This window comes from Zootermopsis nevadensis, unplaced genomic scaffold (genome assembly GCF_977971745.1).
Source record: "Zootermopsis nevadensis isolate Lab colony 2312 unplaced genomic scaffold, Znev_1.0 Znev_ptg000002l, whole genome shotgun sequence".
Classification (NCBI taxonomy): Eukaryota; Metazoa; Arthropoda; class Insecta; order Blattodea; family Termopsidae; genus Zootermopsis; species Zootermopsis nevadensis.
Window position 1 is genome coordinate 1,511,730 of NW_028259134.1, and position 20,956 is coordinate 1,532,685.

The following is a 20,956-nucleotide window of genomic DNA, read 5'->3' on the forward strand; positions in this document are numbered from 1 at the left end:
GAAGTGGATCATAAAATAATCGAATTTCAAAGACGTGAAAGAAGAAATAGTAGGTTACCCTAACATTCATGTTAGATGCATGTGTGAAACAAGAAATTTTTTAAGGTCACAAACTTTCCTTGTGCCCATTTTGCCTGCTTGTCCGAATTTAACACGGCCTAAACTCTGTGTGGTGAAACTACTCAAAATTTATTGAGCTATTTTTGTATTACGTGATTATTACGTGCGTTTGTTTTGTTTAATTTAATCAAAGGTCCACTTCAGGTAACAATAGTTTGTTTATTAATACGTGTGTGCGCTCCTAATTCTTTTGACGTACTGTGATAGAATTTCAAGTATTGTACGCGTACTTGTATAATACAAATATTACTGTGATTGACTTTTAAGGGTCTAATTAAAACTTACTTTTCTCTCCCGAATCCTTTAATAGATTTTTATTAGGATTTATATAAAAACCGACTTTTGAAAAAAGCGGTTTTCGAATTTCAGTATTTCCAAAAAAAACCGGTTAAACCGGTTTTTGAATTTTTACAAAAAACAAAACAAAAAATAGTTAAACCATTAAAAAATATTTATACTTATTTTAAAAAAAATCGGTTTATTTAATATTTATGGAACTACAAAAATATAACAAAATAAAATATACTCTGTACAAAACCAAATATAAAACTAAAATAACTAAAATCCGTACAAAATATGAATTATAAACTATGTCGGTTGCTAGATCCAAGTTAAAAATTTCTAGCCTCTCGGAAACTAATTCTAATGTTTTCTTCGCATCGCAGGAACTAGCTATTGGAACTAAGCCCAAATTAAATTCTTCCGCAAAATGGTGTACGTTGATATTCAAATATCTGCGATTTCTTTTGCTAGTCCACTCATCTAAAGTTATAGAAAATTTTTTCCCATTCTTCTTAATACAATCGAATTCATTTATAATCTCACGTTTGGCATTGTCATAAAACTTATGAATGAGATCCATTACTCGAGAGTTGTTTTTTGGTAATGAATATCCCCTTAGTTGCAAATACTCTCGTATGAGCGAGCTTGTTGTAATGCTATTAATGGACAATCCATCCATTGCAGCAAGTTTTGCTATAATTTCTTCTAAACTGCTCTTTTTACGAAATTAAAAATAGAATCCATTTGTGGATTTTCATGTCAAACATTCGCCTGACTCATGAAGATTAGTTTTACTACAATATGCTTGTGCCCGAGGTTTCCTAAATTTTAAAAACCGGTTTTTAAACCCGATTTTTAAAAACCGACAAACCCTAATTTTTATGAAACTCCGCCTGCATTATACATGCATTTCTGTTTTATAACGTTTCAATAACGTAATTTAATTTTCAGAATTATGTAATCCAAACGATTAACTTAACTCTAGCTTATTTTAAGTTTAGGCGAAATATTACATACGGCTCTGAAGTCAAATGGGTGTTACCAAATATAAATTTATATTACTTTATTTTAAGGGTTATGTTATTTAAGGACCTGCATGAGTTATGTGTCATTTGCCTTTTGATTCCATGAGAATTTCCATGAGACACAGAATACGAGTTTAGTCCGTATCATGTGTTATATATTTTACTATAGTTCACTGTGCACCTCATGTTAATAAGAAAAATTTAGCGAAGCGACCAGCAAATCGCCAGTCAAGAGTGACACATTGTCATAAATATCGTGGGTTAAAACCCGACATTTCTTCACAACATTACCATGGCAACGGTTATAACAAAACATACATCATAAATATTATCCTATATAGCCCAAAATTGCAATGATCATCAACCACTCAAACATCCAACCAAACCCAACCAACGTAGATATTAGTTGGCATAACGTAATGGTAAATCTTTCCACACAATTTCATAATCATTTCATAGACAATCTTTTCTGTTGTCCATGTAATATATTTTATTAGCCATTCAGTAGAATTCAGTAGATGGAGAATTGGCTGACAGCTCTCCACACATTATAATTCCCTTATGAGTTTAAAAACTATAATTCGTATCTCGAAGTTTCAAAACAGAAACGTCATTTTTAAAGGCAGAGCGAAGAAAGTTTTCATGTCAACTATAGGATCATTTTTCATGGCGAATCGTCATAGCAACGTACTCACATGGTGTAGGTGAACGGAATTGAAAAAACAGCCATTGTGACATCGGACACAGCCAGGTTGATGAGGAATGCCCTTAAATCTCCCGAAGACCTGAGTAAAATCAGAAAATATGACTATATAAATCGCTTTCTGGACATACTTTTATACCAATGCTATTGTACACAATAAATAAGTTTAACGTCTCCATACAGGCCCTATTTTTGCAGATTGTTCTAGCATATTTTACTGCAGAATTTATTTCAATAACATTCCATCGTAGACTGTCTCTTAATATGCATGAACGCCAGCAATTTGATTAAATGATTGATATCTGGAATTCTAAAATGTAAAATTATCAATACAAACAAAAACTGTTTACATTTTAAAAAACACTTTGTGCCAAACGCGTTTCGACCTCATGAGGTCTGTGGCGAAAACATATTAATTAAGTCCATTAATCTGTCTATTAAAATCATACAATTCATAAATCAACGCGTTGTTATAAAGGACTGTGCGTAAAAATAGTCATGTTTTATAAAATCATACTTCATGTAATACCACATTGAACGTTTATATTGTACAAGAGTTGGAGTCACTCATAGCAACATAATATCCACTGGCCGAAGTCTTACTTTAATTAATATGTCTTCGCCACTGATGATGACCTCATGAGGTCGAAACGCTTTTCGAACAAAGTGTTTTTGAAGTGTAAACAGTTTTGTTTTATGCATAATTTTATATTTTAGATATTCAACACTGCACGGTATGCAACGTTAAAATATATCTGAAATTTTCTTTCATAATGATAAGAATCTCAAAATGTTGTTATATATATATATCACAAAAATCAGTCACTGCAAATTGAAATTCTGTGGTCTTAGGCCTTGGGAAAGATGAGAACTCAGCTAGTATTACTTTTCAGAAGAATAAGAAGAAGAAACTTTACATGTCTGTACTTTAAGTTATAGCCACGGTGGTCTAGCGGTTGGTACGCTGGCCTTGTAATCCTGGGGTCTCGGGTTCGATTCCCGGCGGTGCCCTAATTTATAACTTGAGTTGGGCAAGGCCGTGGTCTAGGCAACACGGAGTTTTCCTCCGTGGCATCCCAACAATTATTCCATTCACACACAGAAGAAGGCAATGGCAAACCACTTCTGGATCATCTGCCAAGAACGTATATGAACAGGTCCCAGTCCGAGAAAAGGATGGAAGGATCCTGTTCATATGGACCTGTCGTCAGACAGAACACTAAATAATAATAAGATGAGATGGTCTAGCGGTTAGAAAGCTGGCCTTGTAATCCTGGGGTCTCGGGTTCGATTCCCGGCGGTGCCCGAATTTATAACTTGTGTTGGGCAAGGCCGTGGTCTAGGCAACACGGAGTTTTCCTCCGTGACATCCCAACAATTACTCCATTCACACACAGAAGAAGGCAATGGCAAACCACTTCTGGATCATCTGCCAAGAACGTATATGAACAGGTCCCAGTCCGAGAAGAGAAAAGGATGGAAGGATCCTGTCCATATGGACCTGTCGCCTGTCGTCAGACAGAACACTAAATAAATAAAATAAAAAATAAATAAAACTTTAAGTTACTTAACTTAGTATTTTGTTCTGTCTTAGAATTGAGAGTATTGTGCGTTTTTGGCGACTCTCATTTTCACTTTGATCGTATTAATAAGCACGGTTATTTTTATCAATTTCCCCTTTTCTGAAACATCACGTAATTATTCGCTTCGTGTTAGCAGAAATCCTGCTTCTTTGATTATCATAATTCCGGAACATGCAATGTTTATTCCGCTAAGATTTAACACGTGCGTCCTAAATTAATACGAACGTAAGTTTTTGCTTCAATCTGGAGTACATGTAATTTCTATTTTGTTTATGATTTTTGAAGCTTTATTTTCCTTCGTGAAAATGTTAATGGAACATTCAAAGAAACAGTTGCGCTGGGGTGCAGGAATGTGACGCCGACGCTGAGCGTCTCTCACAAGTTTAGCCTTTAACTTTATTGGTAGTAAATCCTACACGAAGGCTTTACTGGTTTTATGTTAAGTCGTTTTGGTATTAGGTTTTATAATCAGAGACGCCGCCATGCGGGAAGTGTGTGACTACATCAACCTCAATTTCACTTTATTTTATATTTGATTACATCCTTATCTTCTAGACGTATACAAATTTTAAATTATAGGTGTATGCAGGTCCATATGTTTTTGTGTGTTTCCTTGTAGCTCCAGAACAGATAACACGAATTTGCCCCAAACTTGGCGTCCTTATGCCTTGTAAAGGCCAAAACCCGGAGAAAATGTTCTGGGCTCGAGTGTCGATGGGGTGGTTTTTGTTACATTGAAACTATAAACTCGACAGAAATACGACGCCAAGACGAAATTGTTTCCTACGACAATTATATTCCAGCTGTAGAGGTTACAGCACTGAAAATCTGTCGTACGTTGGAATCCCGGTGAATATGGTATTATACATATCGCTAGGTAACTCAACAACGCTCACGTTAAGTCTTTAGAAGTGGGAATTGATTTAAGTGAGAAATGTTTCTCACATGGACGTTTCATGTGGCTTGATCAGAGGTGGTTCTGCTTATAAATTCTGGCGATCCGTTGCCGCATTTCAAAGGGTTTATTTTCATTCTTTATAACACGGTATTTTTCCGTATACTGGTTACTAGACACCGAAAAAGATATTTATTAATAATTATTAAAAATAACATGTTTTGTTATTGTTAATAATGATTAATAAATAAAAAATGAGAGAAAGTCGTTGATAGAATATTAACAAATGTGGTCCTTCTGAAAGTTAATACGTTGATCAAATATAACGAAGTGTATAAAGTAAAATTAGATATTAAATGTATTTGAAGATGATATTAACTTTAGGCAATCATTTTATCGTTAAGAGATCCTAAAATAACTGCTGAGGTCAACAATTTCTAATCGGATGTGAATATAATATGATAAATACTAAGGGTCCGGTAAGTACGTCTACAAGGAAGAAGGAAAATCCAAAAATAAACATGAGGGTAGCCTGTGCCCCGACTAAGATTTGAACCGGGTGCCTCCCACACTCAGGGTACTGGACCAATGTATGGAATTTTGATTTGTGTGTGTGTGTGAATTATATATTATCCGTGTCTTGTAGGTGCTTAATAAAATTTTTCGAAAATTATTGCCTCCAACTCTTTCGATCCTGAAGATGAAGCTGATACGTTCGTCTTGGAGAACATGTTCGACGCTTCGCGTAATCAAAACCCATAAGTCCGAGGCGCCATCTTTTACCACCGTGAAATTCTCAATCTCGTAAATGTCGTCTACTATCCAGGGTCATTGTGATGTAGGCTTATTACCAACTTTATGAAGTTATGCAAACAGCTAACAAGGGGTGGTTCTCTACATTGGGGCGGGGGGGGTGATAATTACTTGCCTGAAGAATAATAATTCGAATTTAGAGGGTTTTAGTGAACGCGGTAATGAACATTTGGGTTGCATAATGGGTGGGGGAATTTCTCGAAAAGCTGACCGGCTGTTAACTTCTCAGAAAGGATTCTGCTACCGAGATTTGTCCCATTTAAATTGACTCAAAGTCGCAGGGGATGTTGGTAAATCATCGGAGTGACAAACACGTCAAGACGACGGACAGGCTAAGAGAGATATCTCAGAGGACCAAAACGTATACAAGCTGTGGGCCAAATACCTGAAAGTTGTAATAACTTGATTATCAACCTAACCTGGAAACTCAACACAAAGTGACGGTTCTCCTACTTCAAATCCTCTCTACAAGGGAGAGGAAGTTTATTGTAAAGTCGAATTCAGTATCGTAATTAATTCTACAAGCACAATTCAAACTTTTTGTGGAGGGACGTGTCTCAATGAGATTATTAAGCAGTCAACCTTAATATTTACTGCAAGGAAGCACGAAATTACATTCTGCTTGTGACTACAATCTGTATTTGTGATAATCTACAGTAAACACGAGCACAAATTTTATTATCGACGCTGGGAGATCATATTTACATAGAAGTAACACGCAGTAAAGAATCCAGTAGCCAGTAAAGACAAACTTTTTTTTAGGTTTAAGTGTCTAGAGTTTAATGTGCGACTTTAACGAGGTATAACTTTGCAGTTTGCGTTAAACCTAGTTGGCTGTCCCATCTAATCTTTCTTTAATGGGATTTAATGGTGTGTCTATAAGGACTGATCAATTTCGACAGTCTTAAAAATATATTCTCATTTAAACTTTGTATTCTGCTTTAGGTGAATTTTCTCTCTACCCACGAAATGGAATGAGCATCTTGAACTCAGGGGAGATTGTAATAAAGAACAATGAAGGAAATTGTTTTTATATCTGAACTGCCGTATCCAGATACATTGCATTATACCGTATAACTCTGTTAACTGCAGTATCTGTGCCTCAGAATTGTCTTTATTCTAGCGTCTGGTTTGAAAAGCTGAGTGCCACTTCCGTATTTAGAATTTTAAGTTTTATCTTACACCCGGGAAATTGTTCAAACTACACTGAACTTTTAGGATTTGAGCTTTTCACGACGGCGAGTCTGAAGATTTCTGTCTTCTGGGTTGTTGCGCTGTGTAGTCTGGTATTAGATTTTACAAACTCACAAAAAATATTTTATTCAGGTCTGTAAATATTCCGTTTGTCTAGAGTACGTATTTTTCCGACAACTCAATATAGTGAAGTCTTCTTTGGCGATCAGCCCTGAAGATGGTAGCACAGATAGTCTTTGAAACGTTGGATCATAACTCCATTTTCACTAGTTTCATCGCCTAAGAAGACTTCATTGCGGTATTATTACCAAACCAAAAAGCAGATGGATATATCGAGACGTCTCCTACTTTGGACAGAATTTATATGAAAAATATTCCAATATTTTTTTTTTCAAATCTACGATCATGTTCAGTATAATGATATGGCATTGAAAGACGACAGGTTTTCCATAACTCCGTAGTTCCTGCGGCCAACATGGCCATATAATGTTAATGGCTGAAATTTAGCTGAGCAACGCCGAAAGAATTTATCTCAGTATATGTGTAATTTAATTAAAAACGGTTTATTGGCTCAGAAGTGATTTGACGGAGGAATTCATAACATTCACACACACGCAGGTATAAATCTTTCCTTTCCTTGTGGGGTGAGGGTACAATCTAAAATACAATTTTAAATATTTAATTCAACAGTTACCTCTAAAAACCATTTGTCCATGTATGCTAGGAGATATTGGCACATCTCCTCATATTTTTAAAATAATTTATTGGCTTATTGGAAAATAACTACAGAGAGAGAGAGTATTACATCAGAAAGAAGCATGATTTAGTGTATGTGTGTCCTAATTGCATTTTGAGAGAGCAGAGCTATGAGAAGAATATTAGCATGCCATTTGCATGAGGAACACAACGCCCATATTAAAGTCAATATGCCAGTATTTATACACGGCAGCAATTTTGAAGCTGCTAAGAAAGATAGACAAAGTAAAATAGAAGTCTTCTAGAGGCCGGATATAATCCTGATAAGGACGGAAATCTCTTTTACATTACGGAAGCGATAGAAATTCCCGGTGTAACTTTAGACTTTAATAATATTTTGAAGAACAGAAATTACGCCGAGACTAATATCCTGTCTATCGCCTTCCATTGAATTGGGGTAATAGTATTCGGAGATGTGATCGATGCTGAAACTCAGCTTTTACTTAACAACTTTCCTTTTACTCCTCATTAAGTTTTAATCGTATTACTTGTATCTGCACCGTTATTGAGATAAAAGTTTACTCAGTTCTTTAATAAGTAGGGTCGCATTTAACGATGAGCGATTATAAAAATGTAATAAGTATTTCGATATTATCTACGTTGGTACAAATATATTCCTGCACTACAAAAAAAATCACTGTAGGATTTTTGACAGGATCAGAATTATTACGTTTTTAATCAGTAAGAGATTTTAATCTAGTCTGAATGCATTAATTACATGTATTACGTAGAAAAGTTTTCGGTGTGTTTCTGGTTTAAAGTTTGTTGGTATTATATCGATATTTAAATAGCTGTTGAATAATTGAAATGGTGCTAATCTGCAAATGAGCAACATTTTAATTTTCCGATAGCAATGACAGTTCAATTTAAATTTGGTTCTGGGACTAACGATTTAACAATATTCGTTTTCTCTAAATTCATCAGATGTATGATTCACACGTCTGTTAATTTATTTACCTTCATACTTAGCGGTCACACATTCACAAACAGCCTGTTTAACCAGTTCCATTAAGAGTCCCATTTTCGTAGGTGGTTCAGCGCGAATAATGTGGCAATTATGTTCAATTTTCCACGTATTCCGGTGGGGCTTCGAGCAAAATTATAGCCACAGTACGTAAGAGCATCGAACGATAGGATAATCAGTGAATGACAAATTGGAAAGTATTATTATAAGAGACTGTAGTTTAATTTAAGGTAATATCCCTAAAGTAGCCTGGAGGGCCTGAGGTAAAGGACGGACAACCTTAATTGTTATAGTCTGTCTCGGGAATGCTAACCGACAGTCGATTCGTCTCGTGACCAAATTCCTCGGGCTCACTTTTATAAATCTCGATCCACGTGACTGTGTCAGAAGCAACTCACCTCTTTCCGAACGAGAGCACGGCTATGGCGGTGACATTTCCGGCGACGCTGAACGCCGCTGTTAGAGAATATATCCAGACGAGGGCGGTCTTCACCGGTGGATCTACCATGTCCAGACTGGGGTAGTCAATCAGACCAGAGATGTCATTCTCGTTGAGATGTCGCCTGATGAGAGCGCTCAGATTCGCCCAGTCGTTTGAGTTGCGAAGCCTCAACACATCCGATAATTCCTTTGCCATTTCACTGCCTGAAATACGTCCCATACAGAGATCACGGCTGTATTCAAACGCGTTAATCCTCGTCTTTATCAACTTGCCTATGGCAACGAACGTTGAGGAGTTATGACTATTATAACTGTGCCTCGTTTTAGAAAGGTATCGGCTTATGGTCTTAGCTGGCAGATTGCCTTTAGCTGCATAACTGTGAGTAATTTAGTAGTGCTCTGTGCACGTGTGTGGTTGATGTTAAAATAGGACAAAATTGTATTTAATAACTTCTTTTGAAACTGGAAATAAATTTATGGGGTAAATTTCTCATTGAGAAGCTAGTAGTCACTGATTCATTTATTAAATTACCCGATTTTATTGAACCTAAACTTAATTACTCGTAGAATTAAGTAACATGTTAGTCTCACAAAAAGCCATGAAATTGTCCAGAACGGTCTTTTCGCAACGCTCAGGGATGTGTGATATGTTGTGTGCAGGCCCGCTATGGCTCGGGAAGGAAATACATAACTTTATTTACAGTTGTATTCAACGACTGCTTTTTGCCTATGAATGTTCCTGCTTTGGAGTCTAAAGATTGTCTGGAATGACAAAGAGAAAATTATGTGAAAGGAAATTTCTCTCCCGGCATTAGTCCAGACTCGGGAACTACAAAATCCCTTAATCAAAATAGCGGTCTCTTGGTTAACCTCCTATGCCGAATATTAACAAAGAGTGTCCATGACTTATGAATTCGGTTGAAGAAATGTAATGTTTGTTTACAAGAATGAGTTTGTAAAATGGCACTAATTGTAAACAACACAATACTTAAGTGAAATTCTATCCGTTTCTGACTTTCCGAAGATTCAGATTTTTATCAGCATGGTTGGTTAACTGAGACTGCCAATTGAAGCAACATATTTTGAGAGAAATAATATCCGACAAGGTTAGTGGAAAGATATTCTACAAAACGTAAGTTTAAAAGTACATCGACTTTAAATTTACGAGTTACTTTTATTACGATATGCCTGTTTATTCATTTTAAGCAAACATATGTGTCCATAGCAACCTTGTGACATGTTAACCGTAAGTATAACATAAGTCACATTTTGAATTTCTTCCATCCTGAGCAGTTATATGTAGTCATGTAAAATTTTATACACTGCACAGCTGTGTGTTTACACATATCGAATTCCTCAGGATATCTGATATCGACTAAGAGTCGAGCTGATAACCTCAATTTCACTCTCTGTGTTAATTTGTGCATAGAGAGGGGGGGGGGGGGGAAATGAACTGAACACATGGCAGTTGGAAAAGGCAACACACTGCCAATTAGCACACACAAAGCAGTTAAAGTGTTCTGTTAACAAAGATGAATTCTGAATACTGAAGTTGCAAAGGTCATAGGTCGTCGAAAGGCAGCAGTGACAAATACTGCAGGCTGGGACATAGCTCAGGCGGTTAGCCATCAGTATCTCTCCCCGAAGAACCGGGTTCATGTCGAGGGCAGTCCATGTGGGATTTACGGTAGATAGAATACCAAGAGGACACCTTTTCTCCTGTCAACATCCTACCATAGCTGCTCCATATACGCTCTGTGTCATCCCGGGGATGAACAAGCTCCGTCTCACAAAGATCTAAGAGCATCGCATCGCATTACTAAGAACAGTAATAGCCCACGGTGTTACATACGGTTTAGATTACCTGCTTCAATGTAGTGTAGGAGCAGTTGCCGCACAACCTGGGCGTTATATAGACTTTGTGTTGAAAACACGAGAGGCGTATTACGTTCACAAATTCCAAAGATATCGGAATGTATAATTAAATTACCATCATCAAAGTTACGGTCAGAAAGTTTTAATAAGTAGATATGTGGTTTTATGTTAATGCATATTTAAGTCTCTTCTATGTAAGCACCACTTTTCAATAGAATATACATTTTAAATTTCATTAAATGAAATTAGTTAATTACAGGCAACTCTCGGTTTACAAACGAATTCCGTTCCAAGACGTTGTTTGTTAAACGTTTTTGTTGCATTCCTGAGTTTTTACGATACGTATTCTATACGTTAGGAGCCGTTTTAAAGCATTAACCCATGTACTAATTATCATATAATAATTTTCTGATAATTATTGTAAATAAATACATTTTTTGAAAGTTTATTTATTTAAATCTTACAATTATGTTGACTTTGGCATTTCGTTTTATAAGGAACTCTGTCTTTTGGAGACTTTCAGAAATTTTGAATGAATTGTGACGTTCGTTATAGGGAAATTTCGTAAACAGAGAGTTGCCTGTACGCCACATTTGGTGGTTTTTAGACGCCAGTCATAGTGTCAGAAATGTTTAAAGAGTTGTTTCTTAACTGGGCTAATAATTATTGTGCGATTTTTGGAAACAGGCGAGAATTATATAAGGCATCATGTCTTTTCAGAGGAAAGAGAATACATTAATTACTGAGAGCGCATACTTTCTCTCTGAGACATGAACGTAGGCACTAGTTAACAAGACACTGAAGTAAATTATTCTACAGGATATTAGCTAGCTGTTTCATCCGTTCCGCTTAGTAAAACATCACTCGGGAGAAAATTGAGAGTGGGGGTACTATGTGACGACTTCAAAAGTAAGATTAAAAAACTTTAGAACAAGTTTCTTAATAGTTTGAATGAAACGTTAAGAAAATTATGGATATCGAAAGCTTAATTAAAAATAAAATATACTGAACAAATCTAAGACGGTACACACTTCATTAATCACAGAGAACATATCTTATATTCGTAGTACGAGGCGCGTCCTCAAAGTAAGTTTCCCACTCGTCCCACAGCTAGCAAACCTTATATTGCGCGAAGCGACTGTGCGTACGTGATAGAGCAATGACGTAGCATGGCGCATGCACTAACGGCACCTCCCGCGTTCTCACAGTAGCATCGTTGCAGCTGTTGAAGATGGAGGTTCTTATTCCAGCTCCCGCCGACTGTGAAGTGCGGTCAGTGATAACGCTAGGCCGCACACGGCTCGACGGACAGCAAGTCTCCTGCAGGAGTTCAGCTGGGAGGTGTTTAATCATTCACCCTACAGCCCGGACCTCGCTCCCAGTGATTTCCATCTTTTCCTACACCTCAAGAAATTCCTGTCCGGTCAGCGTCAGCGTTTTGAGAATGACAGAGAGGCGGAGATGGTTGTCACACAGTGGTTCCAATCCCAGGCGGCAGACTTCTACGACACAGGTATTCAAAAGTTGGTCCCACGGTATGACAAATGTCTCAATTCCGGTGGCGAATATGTTGAAAAATAGCTGGACACTTGCTGTATCTGTTGCAATAAATATTTCCATGAAATTGTGTTTTGTTTCTGTAAACGGCCCCAGGGAAACTTACTTTGAGGACGCGCCTCGTATAATATCTAGTGTTAATCACGCTTAACTGTAAAAGTACTCCATTAGTGCGATACGAAAATACTTGTAATTTCTGACGGTGACGGCTCTTGTAGCAGGAACGCTGTTGTGCCTATGGTCATTTTTTTTAGGGGATGGGCAGTTTTGAGTCGTCTGCAGTTAGATGGTCGGCTTTGTGTTGGTGCGTTTGGCAGATATCTGGCTTTAATTTGCGTGAAGATTTTGTCACGTGTAATTTAATTTTACAGAGAAAATTTATGCATTTCTTTAATTTCGGTGCTGTTTGCAAATGTAATGGTGTATTAAACAGCATCACTCTTCAACACAAAGTAGATATATTCCCGTGGGTCATGGTATTGACATAAAGCATACATGTGAATCTAGGTGGATCACAGTAGTTAAGACTTTCAGCAAAACCGGGCAACTCGCGATACGTGTTGTTTATACAGTCCTCTCTCGCACATGATTTAAACAAAAATATTCCGTGCAGTTTTTATGCGCTGTTGTGGATTAATTGAGAAACTCTGTGACTGTCGTGTTAGTTCATTTCTAACCGTCGCAGAATTTTAAGCTGCTAAAACGCACGGACAATATCACGTGTTTCTATTGTCGTAATGTTTAAAAAAAACGGATTTCCGTGCTTCTTTATTTCGCCACCAACACCAGCTTAGCGCTGTTTTGTTATATTACTCCGGACATGGAACAAAGATTAAATAAACCAACCAACAAAGCCGAGTGATAAACACCAAAATGCAGACAGACGCATGCGCAATAGAATTGTCTTACCCTTCCCAGAAACCGCGTTAAACCGGGCGCGTTAATTGGGAACAAAACCTGCTATTAAATCCGCGTTAATTCTAGTTTGCCTGGTATTGGTTGAATGCGTGATTAAAATACGAGAGTAACCAATCGATAAAATTATAAGTCTTCATTAAAAGCGCCTTAAATTGTTGTCAGATCTAAACAAAACTTGGAATATGTCGACATATTTCAGTGACCCAAAACTTTTTAACATAAAATTTAATGAAAATCCTTTTTAAGAGATTCTCGAGTTTTTGCACGCAGAAAGGCAGATATGGCGAAGCGAACATGGCGCAAAGTTTAGTTGCTAACCTAACCTAAAAGGTGGACAAACTCTTGTGTACCAAGCGGGATTCCAACCAGCGACCCCTGCCGGTGTTAAAGTCGTCCAAGGCCGAGGTAGGATCTGCCTGACAGCTTTGCGTAAATATTTGTGTACAAATTGTGCTCCTCGTACGTCGACTGTATATGTGGATTTTGTACGCCGCAAATATTCGTAAAGTTTCCCCAGCTGGACAGCTCAAAGCAAATACACTCCAGAAGCGTAACAATAATCTTTAATGTTTTGTTAATTTTCCTTTTTTTTTTACTATTTCGTATCAAATTGAATAGACTGTGAACAGTGTGTGTGATTGGATTCAGTTGTACGATTTGATTACGTAACTTTCTTGCTTTCCTTAGATTAATCATAAGTCTGTTTTGATAATAATTTACATAAAACGCATCAGAAATAATGCGTGTGGTTAGATTAGATAGGCTGTATGGAAAGGGACACAGATTTCCTTCTTAAATGATTTAGTTCCAAGAGAACATGTTTATCATCCACTATCGCCCTCTTTTAATAATACTAATTCGAGTCTCGAGTCCAAATATTCTTCTCTGTATCATGTTCTCAGACGCCGTGAATCTTTTTTTCTAATGTGAGAGGCCAAGTTTTACACCTGAAACAACACGTAAAATGGTTTCAATCTTTCGGATGCTGGCTACAAGACAAGGTTCTGTATTGATTTCTAGCAAGTATTCCCCCCAATTTAATGTGCTCTTGATTTCTTACAGAATCACCCACACTATGGTACAGACAGTTTTTGAAAAGTCGATTGTATACTCGGCTTGTCAAAGAATAGCCCAATTTCTTTATGGAACCCGAAGGTTCATCACCGTTTTCACAAAAGCCTGCCACCGGAATATATCCTGAGCCAGCTGCATCCATTTCGCTCTGTCGATTCCTGTCTTCCTAAAGTCAATCTTAATGTTATCCTCCCATCTACGCCTTCCTAGGTCTTCCCGGAGGTCTCCTCCCTTGAGGCCTCCCAACCAACACCCTCCCCTCCCCCATGCGTGCCACATGTCTCGCCCATCTCGATTTAATCACCCTAACAATATCAGGTGAGGCCGTGAAGCTCATCTTTATGCAATTTTTTCTATAATCCGTCTAACTCCCTTTTAGGTCCTTAACACTCTGTTCTCAAAGACCCTCAATCTATGTTCCTCCCTGAAAGTGAGAGACCAAGTTTCGCACCCATACAGCACAACTGGAAAAATTACACTTCTGCATATTTTAATCTTTAGACTCTTTGATATGAGATGGGAGGACAAAAGATTTTGAAATTAATGATAGCGAGCATTATTCTGAATTTAATCTGCTCTTGATTTCGTCATGAATTTCATTCTGACTTGTAAGTGTCGTCCCCAAGTACTTGAGTTTTTTCACATTTTCTTACAGAACACAATTTTAAATGTTAGTGCCGTTCCAAAAGGAATAAAATCATATGAATCGGGAGTTTCGTGATTTCTTGTTGCTTTCGAGAAAAAAAAATCCAAATTTCGTAACATCTAAATAAATTGATTTCTCGAAAGACCCGCGTCGTAATAAATGCTACCCCGTGTTCTTCCCAGCAGTTATTGACACCCACATGCAAAGCAACCTACAAACAGAAGAGTGCTTTGATCTTGAACGACGTTTTGAAGATTATTCAGACAAAAGAAATTCATTACGCCGAGTAATAACGCACGCCGTTTCTTGGAATCCGATCTAATACGATACAATCAGTTACATGTATGAATCGTAAACATGAAATACTCGAGCCACTGACAAATTTATAAATCAAAGCATCTCACGAACTTGAACGTGTCTCTGCAGAACTGTCGTTTGTTTTACGTGTCCAAGTCTCGACAAAGAAACGTTAAAACAAGACGACGAGAAAACTTTGCAGCTTCTATTCACTTCGGAACATGGCACTGTCTTGCATTTAGAGGATAACGTTACGTAATTTTCGAATTAACATCTTTTGTTTATTGAAGCGGCGAAATTGTAAGTTACTTTGTTCCGGGCTTCGACGAAATCTGGTTAGACTAAAATTCTACACGCCCACGTGACGTCAGAATCCAGAAAGCTAATAATCGTTTCAATTCTTGGTTTTATTTAAATAAGATTTCTACTCCTTGTTTTTTAAAAACCTTACATACCTCTCTTTATCTGTCGAGAGATAATGTAAAACATTTTTTCACTAATTTGAATTACAAGTAAATACAGCCTATAACGACCAATATCTTATATGAGATGCCTTGAAAGTGTCTTTCGTATCAGATGTTTCTAAAATATATAAGAACAACTTTCCTTCAGTAAGAATTAACACAACAGTTGTTCTCCGAATTAAGCTGGTAGAATCTTGCAGGTCGAAATTAAAACAAAGGACAGATCGTGTGTCCGTCCGTCTGCATGTTGCGTCCTCGAAGCTGTTGAAATTATTCTGATTAAATTGAATAAATTGTGAGGAAGTAACACTTTCGGATGAGGCAGTCGTGGGCTATTTATGACGCATTCTTTCGAGATCGTGGAAGAATACAAACGGCATTGAGATTAACCAGAACCCCGGGTCCGAATTGTCTACATACGTGGAGTCCTGCCATTAGGAGAGCGTTCTTGATTGATGATCGTCTACTTTCCTAAACCAGGTACGTTTCTATGGCAACTTGATTTGTGTACCGAGAACGCACGGAATGACTCCGATGCCAAACTTAACTATATAAGCACTACCAGTTTAAATGGCTCTTTAAGTAACCAGACCTTTTAATCTTTAGAGTGTTTAAAATATTCCCAAATTTCATTATAGCGTTCACAAAATTTGCCACTGTTCAATGTACAATTTAAGTGAAATCAGTTCATAAACACGTGTCCTATTTATTTAATAACCACTTTACTATCCTTCCATGTACTACTAAATCTTAATAGGTCTCTCGTTTCTTATGTCTCGAACGCATACTGTTAATTAGCCGAAATAATATCTGGTAAAGACTTTAGATTATAAAGATTCTCAGTTACATACTTTTCACAATTTTCTATACTTCAAATTACGTAAATTGTTTATGTTTAAATGGTGAGTGGGTAACACAGAAAAAGCTGGTAGTCGTGGCCTACTTTAAGGTGATAGGTCCACCCTGAATTGCCCTGAAGTGTGTCACAATGTATGATTTTTCTAATAGTGATTCCGCAAAATAATTTAGGCGTATTAACTAATTTGCTTCACAATTAGTTAACAATTTACGTGTACTGTAAATTAAAGACGCACTTTTTTGAATTTGTGTTAGTTTTGGTCTCAGATAATACAAATTTTAATTGAGCATATTTCACGAGAATATTTTTTCATTGAAGAATACTTTTCTATTTTCTTATCAAAATTTGTAAGTAGAGTGAAATGTTATTGTTTCATGGTGAATAATAAATAATTCCTGTTGAAAAGTTAAACAAAAAAACTGCAATTACTTCGGGTATCTGAGAGCGCACACACGTTTACAAGATGGCGGCAAGAACAATTTTGACGCTAGAATTCAATTCTTTTCCGCAAAGCGAAGGAAACAGCTGTTAGTGGATTTTGATTTTATTTGTGCGTCGTTGGACAAAATGTAAATGAGACGAACAAGAGTGAGAAGGTTATTTCAACTTTTGAAATTCTAATGCAAATGCCTTAGGCATAAAAGGCGAGCAGAATGAAAATCTAAGAAAAATATTGCGGGGTATTTGAATAGGTAAAGATGAATTTCGCTTGCCATATGAGCCAATAAGAATATAAATTCAAAGTGAATGTAATTCTATACTAAACAAATAAATGTTTTGATATCAAAATTTGTAAAAAAAATAAATAAATATGTGTGAAATTATTTTTTTGTATATTTCACAAAGACTGGCCAACATATTCTTAAGTCACTGAACAATTAGACCACTCTAGTTGCATTTAAAAGGAGAGTGCCTGAATAAAACCAGGATAGACTAGCCGGACTAATTCGAAACGCCTATCTGATGTACTAACCACAACACGTGACGTATGACGACTTATTTTAATTCATAACGGATTTATTACAACCTGAAACGCCATTTCTTCACAGGATGTTATGATCTTATTTTTCCAGAGTTAATATAATATTTTAAAGACATTTCCGATCAATCAACTTACACGCATACGGTAATTGATACTTAACAACACTGATTTCGGTAGGTCAGAATGAACTTTACACTTACAGAGAACAAGTTCAGAGGTCACTGTTGCCCGCGTGATGTGGTACACGCGTTTCGAATCTCTTTTGACTGGAGCCTGCTTACGGAAGCTGGCCGGTCGCAGCACTGACAGGCGCAAGCATCCCTTCATTTTCACCCACGAAGATCACAGACCGCGTCGACGCCACCTTCTGCCCCCCAGTGCGTGCGCTGCAGCTGCTTCGTGCCTCGAGTATCGATAGCAAATGGCAGGAATCACCATCACATTCATAAGCCGGAAACCAGTAAAACCACCCGGAAGATGGAAGCGACATTTTATGTCGAAACATAGAAAATTTCATAAAAAAACGTTCGGCGATGTAGCCCAAAAGACTACAACTAAAAATTAAACTGTAATGGCATTTTGCGTCTTCAAATTATCTGAGATAAAACGTTTATAAGCCAACGAATCTGTTTCTGGTAAATGCTTACGCGAAAAATGATTCTGTGTACTGAAAAAGTTTCAGTGGTTCTGACTTTTAACTTTTTTTCTCCATTTGCTTGTTATTGTAGTCCTATTAATATTTAATGAAGCGTACAAATTACGATGTCACTCATCAAGCAGTTTTAACGTCGCCCTGCTTTGGGTCTAAATATTATCTCGGGCACCCTCAATCCGTATTCTTCATTTAATGCAAAATAACATGTTTCGCATCCATATAAAACAGCAGATAAAATCTTAGCTATGCGTATGCCTATTTCAGTATGTACTTATGTTTTTTTTAGACAGAATTCGGGAAGATAAGAAAATCAGAATAATTTTGAAATCGCAAGAAGTGTGGAAATTCGACGAACCGGTCCCAGTTACACGAGAATATTTGCCTAATAAGTTTTGCGACTGGAAAATTGTTAGTAAACATATTTTATGGCGGAATAAAGCCAAGAATATGATATTTGACGAAAGTTTAAAAATATTACACAAATACTTCTCAAAAGTATTTTCCTAATTCATAAGTATTTTGTGATTTAAATAAATGTTAAGCAGGTTATTGTCACATGATTCTACTTGTTAAACACGCCTACTTCAGTGACGATGTAACGAATCCTATTGAAATGCTTCACGCATGTATTTATCGCAATTCATCTACCGACCCTCCACGACATATTTTCTGGCTTCGCACAAGGTAAGCGATACGAGACATCTCTGTGGTTTCAGAGTCCCCATTTCTGTGAAGTTGTCTTTTAAGTCAAAAAACCTCAAATTGTTTAACACTGTTTTTAGTAATTCAAATACTTGCAAAAAAAAATGTCAATTTTTAATTAAAGAAAATACTTCAGCGTAACGTGTTAATTACGCCACGGTGGTTTAGCGGTTAGAACGCAGGCCTTGTAATCCTGGGGTCTCGGGTTCGATTCCCGGCGGTGCCCGAATTTATAACTTGTGTTGGGCAAGGCCGTGGTCTAGACAACACGGAGTTTTCCTCCGTGGCATCCCAACAATTACTCCATTCACACACAGAAGAAGGCAATGACAAACCACTTCTGGATCATCTGCCAAGAACGTATATGAACAGGTCCCAGTCCGAGAAAAGGATGGAAGGATCCTGTTCATATGGACCTGTCGTCAGACAGAACACTAAGTAATAATAATAAGTAACGTGTTAATTGTATTACGAAAATGTTTCCAAGTAGGCTCTAGTGCTTTTACGGACTGGAGCGAAATTTGTGGAAAGTTTTAAAAATAAAACTTTTCCAGGTTTCTAGTCTCTGCATTTGTGCATACCTCTTTGAACACTTTCACTGAAATATGCAGACCAAATCGTGTTAGGTGGCACGAATAACATTTCCGATACAACCACAAATGCCGGGACTCACTTCGCAAGTTGCTCTAATCTAAACTTCACTTTGCCAGCTCTTGGTACAGTCGTTACAAAAAGTAACGATACTACAGCTGGCGTTGAGGTTGCCGTATCACCTTTTCCGGTATAATTTGTAACAAAGTAAATTCTGATTAGCTGTGCGCAAATGCCTGGATAGTGCTTTAAATTCGGCCACGACCGCTTCCTTCCACATCCTTTCCAATTCATTATATACGATCATCCTCTCATTCGAGTTACTGCAGAAGGGTCTTTAAATAAAATAAAATAAAATAATATTTACAAGACAGTGCTATGTGCAATTATAGAAGTGTCTATAATCCATAGTATCCATGTTTTGTGTGTGGTCTAGGCAACACGGGGTTTTCCTCCGTGGCATCCCAACAATTACTCCATTCACACACAGAAGACGGCAATGGCAAACCACTTCTGGATCATCTGCCATGAACGTATATGAACAGGTCCCAGTCCGAGAAAAGGATGGAAGGATCCTGTTCATATGGACCTGTCCTCAGACAGAACACTAAATAATAATAAGATGAGGTGGTCTAGCGGTTAGAACGCTGGCCTTGTAATCCTGGGGTCTCGGGTTCGATTCCCGGCGGTGCCCGAATTTATAACTTGTGTTGGGCAAGGCCGTGGTCTAGGCAACACGGAGTTTTCCTCCGTGGCATCCCAACAATTACTCCATTCACACACAGAAGAAGGCAATGGCAAACCACTTCTGGATCATCTGCCAAGAACGTATATGAACAGGTCCCAGTCCGAGAAAAGGATGGAAGGATCCTGTTCATATGGAACTGTCGCCTGTCGTCAGACAGAACACTAAATAAAAAAAAATCCCCCCCCCCCCCGCACAGGGAAAGCTGAGTGGGGGCAAACGATGGTGGGAAGTATAATCTATTTTGTGTGCCCCGAAAATATTTTTATTTGATGAGAAACATGAGATGTTACTTTGAAGCGAAAGTAATGGTTATTAATCTTTACCGCGCTATGAACTGTCTAACTGAAAAGACACTTTTCTATCTTTTTTTCTGAATAGTTTTTTTTTTAGTATTATCATTGAAAATAAATTAATAAATCACTTAATTGTTGTTCGACGATGGAAACTAACGAAGAATTCTGTACAAATGAAAAGACTCGAAGAGAATGTTGGGAGCTTGTCGCTGTTTTAAATTACGTCGCGGCCCGTGGTCTCTCGGGAATGTTGAGACCTCGCCTTGGATCGTAGGCCACAGCGAATAATCCGCTGTTTTTCAGGAAATAATAGCAGAGTATCTACGAAGCGAATGCACGAGTTCGGAAGATATTTGTCACGTTTACAAACGACGTTTCGGATGCATTCAAGTTCTGAATGAAGTCATATTTTCGGTCCCTGTGATCCGTCTACGAAAATTACGAGATTCTGTTCTGAATTCGGTCTGTACATGGCGAGTATGAATGTGCTGGTCTTTCGCGATGTTACACCGTGTCATC

General features: G+C 37.5%; 2 protein-coding genes across 3 annotated transcripts in view; one reads left to right on the forward strand and one right to left on the reverse strand.

The window, feature by feature from the left end:
- The window catches only part of LOC110828849 (prolactin-releasing peptide receptor), a 33,033-nt gene extending 15,258 nt beyond the window's left edge, over window positions 1-17,775 (reverse strand). Inside the window, exons 1-3 of the mRNA XM_022061937.2 lie at window positions 17,649-17,775; window positions 8,734-8,980; window positions 2,123-2,212 (exon numbers count right to left, since the gene is read on the reverse strand). Of these exons, the coding sequence (XP_021917629.2) occupies window positions 2,123-2,212; window positions 8,734-8,980; window positions 17,649-17,775 (464 nt within the window). The remainder of the gene's footprint in view (window positions 1-2,122; window positions 2,213-8,733; window positions 8,981-17,648) is intronic.
- The window catches only part of LOC110828850 (zinc metalloproteinase nas-15-like), a 57,845-nt gene that overhangs the window by 22,630 nt on the left and 14,259 nt on the right, over window positions 1-20,956 (forward strand). The gene's annotated exons all lie outside the window — the stretch shown is intronic.